General features: G+C 32.2%; 1 protein-coding gene across 9 annotated transcripts; it reads left to right on the top strand.

Moving 5' to 3' along the window:
* The first annotated feature begins 3,103 nt into the window (after positions 1 to 3,103).
* On the top strand, positions 3,104 to 7,341 carry LOC107427221 (pentatricopeptide repeat-containing protein At1g03100, mitochondrial). Of its 9 annotated transcripts, XM_025077804.3 has the most exons (5): positions 3,104 to 3,294; positions 3,593 to 6,136; positions 6,435 to 6,512; positions 6,694 to 6,986; positions 7,090 to 7,341. In XM_025077804.3, exon 2 carries the CDS (start codon positions 3,685 to 3,687, stop codon positions 6,058 to 6,060), a length of 2,376 nt encoding a protein of 791 aa, XP_024933572.3. In that variant the 5' UTR covers positions 3,104 to 3,294; positions 3,593 to 3,684; the 3' UTR covers positions 6,061 to 6,136; positions 6,435 to 6,512; positions 6,694 to 6,986; positions 7,090 to 7,341. The 9 variants fall into 9 exon arrangements, with proteins under 9 accessions (XP_024933572.3, XP_048337247.2, XP_024933573.3 ...); XM_048481290.2 differs by lacking the exon at positions 6,435 to 6,512 and having other exon boundaries at positions 6,756 to 6,986; XM_025077805.3 differs by lacking the exon at positions 6,435 to 6,512.
* Positions 7,342 to 13,181: the final 5,840 nt, after the last annotated feature.

Here is a 13,181-nt window from a genome sequence, read left to right as displayed (position 1 = left end):
GAATTCCTTCTATTTGTATACTTCTTTGTATAATGAAATTCTTGATCAATCTAGTGATATTTGATCAAATTGACCTTTTCCTTTAAATAAATATATATATATATATATATATTTATATATATGTATTATAATTAGTAAAATTATTTCACAAAAATAGTATAACTTTTTTTAAATTAATAAATATTTATTTATCGATAAATTAATAACCTTTTAAATGAATAATTTGTCATAGTTCTAGAAGGGACATACATTAGAATAGCATTAAATGATTTGCCAAAAATGATAAAATAAATGATTTACCAAAGTAATTATAATAAGGTTCCTCTGTATTGCAAGATGCGACCATGTTAGGCCAGTGTGTTCCTCTTTTTACTGGTAATTCTACAACAATTAAAACCTTAGATTTTTTAATTTCTTTTTTAAATTTACATAGTATATAATTTTCTAAATATAATAATTTTTCAATTTTTCTGGGCCTCTGAAACTGAAATAATATGTATGAAAAATGACAGAGTTTCCCACTTATGATACAATTACCATATAAAACAAAGGATATGGAAGATGAACAAAATAAATTAAATTTAAATTGATTCTTAAATAATAAAAAAATGTTATATAAGCTAAGAAATCTAAACATTATTAGAGATCTTAACAAAAATTAATTGCTAATATATAATTCTATTTGTTTGAAAAATCCAGACTTATGTCACTAATAAAATTCTTTTAATAATATAAATATTAAAAAGCAAGTGTGCCCTTGATCTGGTGTCTAGAGAGAGAAGGGGAAAGAAATAATAGAAGGGTACGTATTCTTGCATTTTTGCATTGAGCTAGTAGGTATGGAGAAGAAGAGTGAAGAAGTTCATGATAAGTGTGAGGGCTGGGAAGAAGAAGAGGAGAAAAAGAGACAAAGAAGCTGCAAGACGTGCTTTAGATTAGCTGCAAAGAAGCGTAGAGTTCAACCATAATCTTGAACCTGGAAAGGAAATTAGGTTGCCATGTGGTGTGGTCACCTTGCTACTATGTAAATGTTGGTGACCAAAATCCATTATTAAGTCGAATAGGCTTGTCTCTGAAGCATGAGTTTAATTATTCAGACATTAATTATCATCAAAGATCTCAATAATGGCAGCGATATTGAAACAAAAGCCAATGATATTCCATTATTGTTACAAAGACAGGTTGCTTGGGTTGCCATGTTGAAGTCCCACTTTATGGAAGTATTCTCCAAGTCGCAACACCATCTTCTTCATCGTCGCACTAGTAAAGATTTGAAGAAACAACAACAGCCTATGATCAAGCTGGATCGAAGTTTCCAAGAAACATATATTGAACTATAGATATAGTTTTCCTTGGTTGCTTGTTAATCAAGAAACAAGATCATGTAAGCACAGGGTGGTAGAGTAAGTGGAAGGAACCCAAACAACTAATCGGCTTGCAAGTTTGAAAAGCTGCTTGTTTGATCTCTAACAAGTCCCCTAAGCGCCTCGTGTGTATGCCAATATGCTCAAATCGCAGCCAGTTGAGAGGGGCTACAAAGGCTTCATATTGTTAGTCTTGACTTCCATAAGATGGTAAAAACGAGCTAATATTATGTTGATCCAAATAGTTTCTAAATCGATGATAACCATCAGAAGGTTTATTTTTTTATTTAAAAAAAAAAAAACAAAAACAATATTCTGTAATCTTCTCATTTGATTGTATAGTGAAAAAACATATTTGGCAACAAAGTGAATGTAGCTCTCACGTTGAGAATAAATCACTATAATTTTTTTTTAGTTTATTCTTTTTCTGGTAATTAAAATCTTATAAGCAATCAAAGAGAGATTTTTCTCTAAAAGAATAAAAGTAACACGGATGAGCTTATTTAAGGCAAAACATCATTACTATGTATAATCGAAGAAAGCAAAACAATGTTTTTAATGGAAAGGAAAACATCCTCAAGTATATATTATAAACATATATTAATTAATATTAATTATATTAAAAATATTTAAAATTTCAATGGCTTTTTTTTTTTTTTTTTTTTTCAGGTTATGGGTAAACTTTTTTTGGTTAATGGTTATTGGTAGACCTGAATTGCCGTTTGCATTCAATTCAAATCAGCCTGAGCACTCTAAGGAAATTTCTAAAACCCAAACACTATCAGCAATTGGAACAAATTCTTTGTCATCAAATTTTTTTTTCTTTTTTTTTTTTTGGGTTTCGGTTGCTTTTTGTCCTTTGCTCGATTGCAATTTGTAGGCCTAACTTTTTCTTATCCATGTTTTCAGCAAATTAAGCAGATTCTTTATTATTTATTATTAATATTTATGCAGAACCTTGATGGTGTAGTTTGCATTTTCAGTTTCAAATATGAACAGTTTGAGCACTCAGATGTAAGAAGAAACTTATTTGTATAATGATTCAAGTTCAGATTTGATTGGTAATTTATTCTAATATTTCGATTAAGGGCCGCTTGGAGCTGAAAGCCTGAAAGTAGCCAGCATTTAGCCCTGACTTGTAAAGAATCTGGACTAAGTAACATTAAAACGTCCTTGCTTATTCGTATCTTTGAACAGAAAAAAAAAAAAAAAAAAAGCCTATTATTGGCGCAAAACAAACCACCATCAAAATACAATTTATTTTTTTTAATAAAATTACTATTGAAAAAAATAAAAATATTACAAAATTTTATCCACAAAAAAAAAAAAAATTTGTTTTAATTATTACTATTTCAAAAACTAAAATAAAATAAAAATGGTAATCCCATTTTAATTAAAAACTTAAATGGATAACTTTTTTTTTGCCTAATAAAATAGAATATTGCGTTAACTTTCCTTACAGTTTTAAATTTTTGCAGATTTATTAATTCCATTTTAGTTTATTACATATAGTGATCATTGCAATTTATCATTTTCTCTTAGTACAAACTATACACTTTAATTCAAATTTTTTTTTTTTTTGAATGAAAAAGGATAAAGCCATTTACCCCCAAAAAAAAAAAGAAAAGAAAAAAAAGAATAAAGCCAAAGAAATAAAAATTAAAAAATGCGAGTCATTGCTAATTAAGAAAATATATATATATATATATATATATTTTTTTTTTTACAAAATTAATTTAAAATGAAAGGGATCAATTTATAATTTTCCATTGGTAAAAACGGTCTTCAAGTAATCGTCGTTTTCGAAAATTTCCCTTTGGCTTCTCTGAAACCTTTATACGATCTGTCTTCTGCGGGAGTTTGACGACGACGAACTTCAATGGCTCATTGGCTCAATGGTTCATTGGGTATTAGCGTTGTCTAATTAGTGGTAAGCACTAATTTTCTTCCTCTGCTATCCATTCCTTCCACTTGAGCTCAGTTTGCTTATCAGACGTTTGATAAAATGTCTCACCGAAAGCTTATGACCATTATTCGAGTTTTTTGCACTTGATTAATTGTTTTGGTTAGAAAGAAGCTGCATAAATTCTTTTGCTCCTTCCATTAATCCACTGCTTACTGTTAGAAGAGTTCTGATAAACTATTTTCCTCATTATTTTTAAGGGAAGATCATTTTGTCTTGATAATAAACTTTCTGGATGTTTAAGCATGGCTTTTTTTGGTCCCAGATTTTCAGTTTTAGGTTGGAGGTGAATCCTGTTGTTTCTAAATTGCACGGATCTTGATTCGTTTAGTGTTGGGCATTTTCTCTTCTGACTAGATGATGCACTTTATGAGGAGACTCGCCAATCGGTTCAATGCAGTTTCCTTATCCTTCCTGTATGTCATACTTGGTGATGGTAAATACAATGTAGTTCGGGTTTCTGGATGCCAGCTTCGGGCATATTCGAGTCACAGGTTGACTTGTGGGTTTATTGGCTCTTGTTTGACAAACTCAAATGAGCAAGCTGTATTTTTGAGATTACAAAATGAAATCACATGGCAAAATTCTTTTTTCTCAACTATGGCGGGAACAATTTTGGCTCAGGCTCGAGACCCTGCTAAACTAAGTGTGGAAATACAGGATGCACTTGATGAGCATAGACTTAATGATTCATGGAAGTTGTATGAGCAGCATATGCTGATGGATGGGTTCCCTAGAAAATCTGTTGTGAATAAACTTCTTTCAACTTTTGCAGAAAGTCTTGATGTTCAGTGGCTTCAGGAGGCTTATGGGTTGGTAGAAAAAATTTTTGAGGGGGGAAAACAGAACTTGTTACAGAAAGAGACACTTATTTATCTCTCATTTGCTCTAGCCAAAGCTGGTTTTCCAGTTCCTGCATCGACTACTCTAAGAAGGCTGGTAGCTATGGAGCAATTTCCTCCTGTTGCTGCTTGGTCTGCAATTATGGCCCATATCTCACATACAGCTTCTGGTGCATACCTTGCCGCTGAGTTGATTCTTGAGATAGGTTATTTGTTTCAAGATGGAAGGGTGGATCCACGGAAAAAGAGTAATGCACCTCTGATTGCTATGAAGCCTAATACTACTGCTTTTAATATTGCTCTGGCTGGGTGTTTATTGTTTGGGACGACTAGGAAAGCTGAACAGCTCCTTGACATGATGCCAAGAGTTGGTGTCAAATCTGATGCTAACTTATTGATAATAATGGCACATATACATGAGAGAAATGGAAGAAAAGAAGAGCTTGAGAAACTTCAAAGATATATAGATGAAGCCCACAACCTAAGTGATACTCAGTTTCGGCAGTTCTATAATTGTCTACTGGCATGCCATTTGAAGTTTGGGGATCTGGATTCTGCATCGAACATGGTTCTGGAAATGCTTCGGAAAGCAAAAGTAGCAAGAAATTCTCTTGCCGCAGAAACACTGGTAGCTGATGTAGTTCGAAAGGACAGTAAGTCCCTTCCTGCACTGGGTTCTGGGCCTGGACCGAGCCATAGAAAATTTGACGGTGCACAAAATAACACAATGAATAATATTCCTATGTTATCTTATGAAGAATATTCCAGAGACCAAAGTTTCCTGAAACTTGAGACCGAGGCAAAGAATGTGTTTGGTAATTTGTTAGCTAAAATACAGTCCCAAGTTGAATTGTTAACAACTGAACGCGGTATTATCCAACCAACTGATAAACTTTTTGTGAAATTGGTTAAGGCATTTCTGGAATCTGGCAACACCAAAAGTTTGGTAGAATTTCTCATCAAGGCCGAAAAAGAAGGTTCTCCAGCTTCCAACGATGATTCTGCCTTGGTTCATGTCATTAATGCGTGCATATCACTTGGTTGGTTAGATCAGGCACATGACCTTCTTGATGAGATGCGTTTGGCTGGTGTTAAAACTGCTTCTTCTGTATATGCCTCGCTATTGAAAGCATACTGTCAAGCAAATCGAGCGGGAGAGATTGCATCACTTTTACGGGATGCTCGTAGGGCAGGTATCCAGCTTGACTCAAGCAGTTATGAGGCATTGATCCAATCAAAGGTGCTGCAAAGAGATACGCAGGGAGCCCTGCATCTGTTCAAAGAAATGAAAGAGGCTAAGATACCAAAAGCTGGCCATCCAGTATTTGAGAAGTTGGTTAAAGGATGTGGAGAGGGTAGTGAAGCCAGTTTGATGGCGAAGCTCTTGCAGGAAATCAAGGAAGGGCAGAAGGTGGATTCTGGAGTTCATGATTGGAACAATGTAATCCACTTTTTCTGTAGGAAGAGGTTGATGCATGATGCTGAGAAGGCTTTGAAGAAGATGAGAAGTCTTGGGCATGCTCCAAATGCTCAAACTTTTCATTCCATGGTCACTGGATATGCTGCTGTTGGGGGAAAATATATAGAGGTAACAGAACTATGGGGTGAGATGAAATCTCTGGCTTCTTCCACCTCTATGAAGTTTGATCAGGAACTCTTGGATTCTGTACTTTACACATTTGTGAGGGGTGCATTTTTCAATAGAGCAAATGAAGTGGTGGAGATGATGGAGAAAGGGAAAATGTTTGTTGACAAGTATAAATACCGGACCCTATTCTTGAAGTACCATAAAACTCTTTATAAGGGCAAGGCTCCCAAATTCCAGACAGAAGCCCAACTGAAAAAGAGAGAAGCTGCATTGGCTTTTAAGAAATGGGTAGGATTGAGTTGAAAAAGTGAAGGAATATAATGCCACTTGCCCAATATGAAAAATACCCAACATGCTAGCTACCTTTCTAATTGATGAGGTAAGATTTGATGGCCTCCAGTTCATTTTACCGAGCATCATTTGAACTTCTTGTTGCTCAACAACTATTATTCAATATGCATTTTAGTTTGTCAATGGGCAGTTGTGTCAATATTTTAGTAGTTTCAGTTGGTGCTTCTGGAGAGAGCTTTTAATGGGCAGCTTCTGCAATTTTTTTTCCCCCTTTTTTTCATAAATTCTTATAAAAGTAAACGGCTAAAAAGATCTTATGCCTTTACTAGGAAACCTTCCATCATTTGGTTTATTATTACAAATTTTTTTTTTCTCCCTGCAATTAGGTTTATTCTTTAAGAAACAACGGCTCTTCCTCTGTTTAGGAAGGAGATAATGAAGACATAAGTTCAAAAGACCCCAAAGTAAGGATCGTATTTCAGGATAAGTTCTTGTAAGCCTGTTTCAAAAGTTGCTGTGGCTTTTCTGTTTGGTTTGGGACAAGAATCCTGTGTTGATTGATGATGTTTGTTTTGACATTCAGTATAAAGGTGCTTACTCGAATAGCATTTATACTTATTTTAATATTCCTGCCTTTTGCCACAGAATATAGCTGAGCTTCTTTGATCCAAAACGAAGCCTTAAGGATTTGGTTTTCATTGTTTTAGGAGCATATGAAGAGGTTTCTTGAGTTCCTAATGTTGATTATTTAGCATAAATACATGTTCTTGTCGCAACCAGTCAAGCTGGCAAAGGCCTAAGGTTATTGTTTCACGTGGGAGGAAAATGTTTGAATGATGTACTATATGGCATAGATAAAGACTCAGTACTACCTCCAGAATGGATTGAAGAAATTTGTAATGCACTGCATCAAAGAGGTGGTGGAGATGCCATAGCAGGTAAACATTTCATGTAATCTATAAATATATGCTTGGCATTTCCACTTTATTGGTATATTTGACTTTCACATCAATTATTGATTACTTTTTTACGTCATTCCAGGGCTTACTGTACTGAGATACTGTCCAGCAAAAATTGTTGCATAGGCAGGATAATTTTCTTGTTGATATCCCCACCATGTCATGTAGTCTCAGAGCTTTTGTAGATAGATTCAAGATGTTGCTATCCTTTTGTTGTTTTGGATGAAATGGTTATCAATCTACATCTTTTACTGCTGAACTAGTCCCAAACCTGTGGGGTGCATTTTGCTGCTATCTAATGTTATTCTGTTACTTCTCTATAGCATTGTTTTCATTTTGAATTGTCCTTTTGTTTAGTGTGTACTAACCTTTCCTATGCTCGTTATATTTGAGCACAGTTCATAGGAAATCTATTGGCCTCTTGTAGTCTGGGAATTTTATAGGTCTCAAGAAGGAAAAACAAAGTTTGAGGGAACTGAGTTACATGTTTTATGCATCCAAAGAGAATTTGGGCTTAACGTGCTTTTATAGCTGTTCTACTGGGTAAATTTGTCAAGGGATTTCTGTGGAATAAGATAACAGGGCCAGTTTGTTGTAACAGGGCCAGTTTGTTGTTTAAGGAAAATTTTAATTTAAGCAATTAAACATGTTCATGGTTTACAGCTCGACTCTAGATTACTATTTAACTCCTAGTGAAAGTAGATGGTAAAATCAAAATGCATTGTAATTAGGACTAATTACATTTTAGTAGATGATAAAATCATTAAGGGATTAATTGCACTTTAATACATTTTTAGTTCAGGATAGTTGCACTTAGACAATCAAGGTCCAATTGCATTTTTTTTTTTTTTTCCACAACCACTTTTTTGTTTTTGACAATCACCAATACCAGTATTAAAAATCAAATTTGCCGTAGTTAAAACGCTCATGTTTTAATTTAGACCCTTTAGATTTAAAAACATGGAGGAGGGTGTATATGCAACTCGTTCAGATAATGTGGTCCGCCAAAAGAAATAAAACAATTGATCCAATATTGGCCATTTGGACCAATGAAATAGGATAGAATAAAAGAAGCCCATTTACTATCTAAAACTAAAAAGGTAAATCTAAAAATAACAAAAGATCTATCAAATCTTTCTATTGTGTTATCAAATTCATGATTTCATTGGTGCCAAGCCCAATTATTTCAATTTTTAATTTACGAAGTAAAAGAATTCCCCGTTAGTAGAAGATGGTATCCATTAAGCAGGGAAATCCGATTTGACAGGTGAAAAGGTTACGTCCTTATTCTTGACTCTTGTAAGAATGGACTAATAGGGTCATGCACTCAACTAATCTTCATAATTAAATACTGTCACTGTATTGTTGGGTTGGATTTTGTTTTGAAGACCTCTTACTGGATAATTATGGATAGAGCCAAAGAGTGTGAACTGTACAAGTTAAGAAGAACAACATTCATTAAATGAAAGAAGGGGCTCTGATGTATAGAGGGGGCTCCACCGTTTACAAAGAAGCCATAGAAACAATGGAACCCACTATATCTGTTTATATTTATTGCTTTTAATTTACTATTTTTTTTAATAATCTAGTATCAAAAAAATTTCTTATTTTGAGATGAAAGCCTATAAAAAAATCATGGTTGGGAAGGTTATAGAAGCAAAAGCCATTGAAATTTTGTTTTATACATTGGAAGAATCCGTTTTGTTATTAATAAACTAGGAAAGGGGAAGAAAATAACAGAAACATAAAAAATCAATTAGTTATTCATTAAAGTTTTATTTATTCAATGACTAGAATTAGAAGGCGGTATATTGCTCGAAGACATAGAATGAAAATTCATTTATTTGTTTCAAGCTTTCATGGAGCTCATTCAAGACTTACTCGGACTATTACTTAGCAGAAGATAAGAGCTTTAGTTGTAGCTCATTAGGATAGAGATAGGCAAAAGAGAGATTTCTGATGGTTGTGGGTCACTCAGATAAATGCAGTAAGTCAAGATAATAATGTATACCATAGTTACGGTAGACTAATATACAATCTATACGAAGGGCAGTTGCTATTTAATCATAAAATACTTGCATAAATAGCTATATTAAATGGGAATTATTTTTATATGATTTCTAATGAAATCATAAAATAAAGAGATTGGAAGGAATTCATTGTAATGTTTTAAATGGAGTCCCTTAGATAATGAACTTAGGGAAGGTAGAGAAATTAGTATGATAAAATATCATCCTATAAGAAAGTTTTCAAAATGTTAATAAAAAAAGATTTATTCTTTTTCCCAATTATTCTTTTCTTACAATACGATAATCAAACCTAGATTTTCAAAGTTTTCAAAAAAACATAAATTCACGTTGAGTGCGGATTGGAATTTGATTTTGATTCAATTGAAGAGTTATTTATTTTTAGTTCTCAGATTAGCAGTTTGAGTGGTTGACTCGCTTATTTCAAATTGTTTCTCATTATTAAAAAAAGGTAAAAAGATAAAATACTAGGTTGTTTTATAGCGATGGTAATTGTTGTTGTTTTAAAGTCAATTAATTCACCTGTCTAGATAATATTTTTCCTTGTTCAGTAATAAATTAACTAATTAAACCCATATTTTGATAATCAATTTGATCCCCTGGTTGAATCGAGGGCAAACCCCTATGCAAAGATCACTTGGATTTATCCATGGTTTGTTTATTCCTTATCTCAAAAATCCTACTCCTATTTCGATAGGATCAAAACAAAAAAGATAAAAAACAATTTAGAATTAATTAATAAGTAGGATTCATTTCAATAGGATTTGTTTATATATTTAATATATGTTATAGAAATGGTTATATTATATATAATATGTTGTTTTTCACCTTCTTTGGATTGAAAAGCTGGCACAAAAGTGATCGGTTCATGCTATTTCTTTATTTCACTGTGACTCGTATGTTTATAACAGAAGGGATAGAATTTTCTTAATTCCAATTGATCAGGCATATTATGTTGCTTTTTTTGACAAATATATTTGGAAATGCCCATTGATTTTTTACTAACATGGTTTTGAAAACTAGTAGTACATTTCAACATAATTTAGAATGTGCATCGTATATTATCATTAGTGACTCATTCCTAATTTATTTATATATATATATATATATATACAAAATAATTAATAATTAATTAATAATAATAGTAATAATAATAATATAATAATAAAATAGAGAATAAGTCAATTGGATTCTAGAGAAAATAGATCCTTCAATCCAATAGATCAACTGAAGTATTACAGAGAATGTGTGCCTAAGGACTCTACTAAAAAAGTTAATAAACAAGTAAATTCCATTACTGGTATAGACAAGCCCTGTAAGTGAGTTACATAATTATGGCTAATCCATATAAAGAATATCTAACAGTCTATTTCTTGGGCTGCATAATCATCACAAATAATGACGAACTCACTTACTACAAAATCTCTCAAAACAAAATACCATTTCATCCAAGCATTTGGCATGCTGATAGGACACAACAATATACCAAACTAGATAGTAGAAATTCTCTCAATAAATTTCTCAAAAAACTAGATACCATTTCAACTGAGCATTTTGCATGCCATAAACTCAATCTAGATAATAGGGATTTACCTTACCACGTGTAATCCCCCAACACATGATACTATTTCATTCAAGCACATTGCATATCAACAAGGTACAACAACACACTCAAACTAAGCTGTAGAGACTCACCATGGTGCCTGTGGATCAATGTATACATATACATAGAGATTAAAATATCAAACAGACATACTATAGCATAAGGAGCAACAATATGTGTAACAAACATCACATTATAATGATCCACAGGATACTCAAGCATTTACCAAAACATATCCACAACATAATATCCAATGGTGTGCAGTCTTGAGTGAACAATAAACTAATAAATGCAAAAGAATATAGAACTATTTTAATTTGTCCCTTTTATCATTCTCTCATTCTTAGGACACAAATCCCTAAAGAGTTTATTACCTTTACCACTGTTACCATATTACAAGAATATTGCACATATTAAAACTCAATACAATATTATCAATATAGGCTCTAACTAAGACAATTACAATATACAATTAGCTTTATCTCAAAAAATCTTTATTTCTAATACCAATGAAACCACTTTAAGATCCTTCACATTAAAATGGTTACACAATAACAATTTAATCTTAGTCAATATCAATGAAATCTAATAGTATACTTTTAATATACAATACTATAAATATTAAATTACTCACACTGACCCCGAAATATGTGCATAAATTAACATCTTCTTGAAAACCATTTTAGATGACAACTTCATCAAAAATTAAAATACCACTACCATGAGGCTTATTTAAGTTCATAAATAGACATCTTAAGTTTACAAAGCAAATTTTCATTCCCCACCGATTGGAAGCCAACTGGTTGGATCATATATATATATATATATATATACATTTACAAAATTCCATTTAACAAAGCAGTTCTAACATCCATATAATATAACTCCAAAACAAATTAGTCATAATTTCCTTAATGATTCTAAAAGAATCTTCTGTGGATACATGAGGGAATGTCTCTTTATAGTCAATTTTTTCCTTCTGACTAAACTTTGATAACAAGTCTAACTTATACTTGTTTACTTAACCATTGTAGTTTCTCTTATAGACCCATTTGTATTCAATAAATTTGCTATATTGCAATAAGTTTGCAACTAAACGAAAATAGACATTGAACTGCTTATTGGCTTCCTCATAAGTGACTAGATCAAATTCATCACTTCTGTTAAACTCATGTTCCTACAAATAAACCTCATAGTCGTCAGGTATAAGAGATTTTTGAACCCTCTGTGACCTTCTCAAAAGGCACATATCAGTATCAATTGCAATCAAAATATCTTATTTTATCTCAATGGGTTCAATCCTGATTGACTACTAGTTCCTTAATTATTGAATAACAAAATTTTTGACAGGAACATCAATAGTGGGAATCAATACAACTTCTTTTCTAAAGAAACAAGCACCTTTGAACCTTTACTCTCATCAAAATTGAAACTTCCTCAAAATAAATAGCCATGTTTGGCTCAATGACCCTGATGGTATAAGATGAACAATGAAATCCAGAACCCCATATCCTTTTACAAGAACCAACAAAATAACCATTAAAGGTTTTAGGTTTTAGGGTCTAACTTCTTAATATTGAAATTATACATCATAAAATCAACAATACAATCTCGTATACAAGAATATGTGTTAACTAGGCATAACTTGTCACTTACTAGACAATGGCAAATTAAAAATTTGCCAACACAAAACGCATTATATCCATAAAAGTGTAGTTCCTTCTTTCAATTGTGTCATTTGCTAAAGAGTGCCAAGTGTTCTAAACTACACACAATGCCACACTCAAAAAAATAAATTACGAAAGAGATTGGGTTCTACCCAATCTCATTATGTCTACCATAATATTTATCACCCTGTTAGACATTATAGCCTTTAACTTCTTATTCTTTTAAAGCTTTATTTTCATCTTGAACTACTTAAAGATAACCAAGAAGACTAACTTCTCACCAATAATCTTCACATATCCATAATAGGAGAAGTTATTAATATAGGTAATAAAATATCTACAGCTTCTCAAAGCGTATGGCATACATATACATGAATTCTGGCGCATACTGGTGTGATTATAGGAGTAACAACAACAAAACAAGGAAATTAATACAAGCAACAACTTATAAGCCAAATTACCACAAAACACCACATAAAGTCTATAGTAACTTATCATTCCTTGTCATTTCCTATTAAGCCATCAATTTTTAACAGTTGACTAAATTGTAATAAAAAGTTGCACCATTTAGGAAAAGATTCTTTCCTACCACCTACCGATAATAAAGCACCTTTTGTACCAATAAAAAACTTGACAACAAAACTCTTATTCTCATTAGCCTTTAGATATTTGTTGTCATTACAAAAATCTTCTTGAATTAGTCCGTTTCATTAGTTACCATAACAAAAAGCATAAACTTATTTAGTTTGACGTCATCCTTCTCATTTAAAGGAATAATAGTTAACTTCTTCAAAATAGATCCAAAACTTTTAATGTAATGAGGTTTGATCCAATATTGTCAAAAAAGATGTAAAGCTCCTCACTATGGTAAGAGATA

Source organism: Ziziphus jujuba, chromosome 9, assembly GCF_031755915.1.
Source record: "Ziziphus jujuba cultivar Dongzao chromosome 9, ASM3175591v1".
NCBI lineage: Eukaryota > Viridiplantae > Streptophyta > Magnoliopsida > Rosales > Rhamnaceae > Ziziphus > Ziziphus jujuba.
Note: the sequence above shows the minus strand (reverse complement) of the source record. Positions and strands in the feature narration are given on the sequence as shown.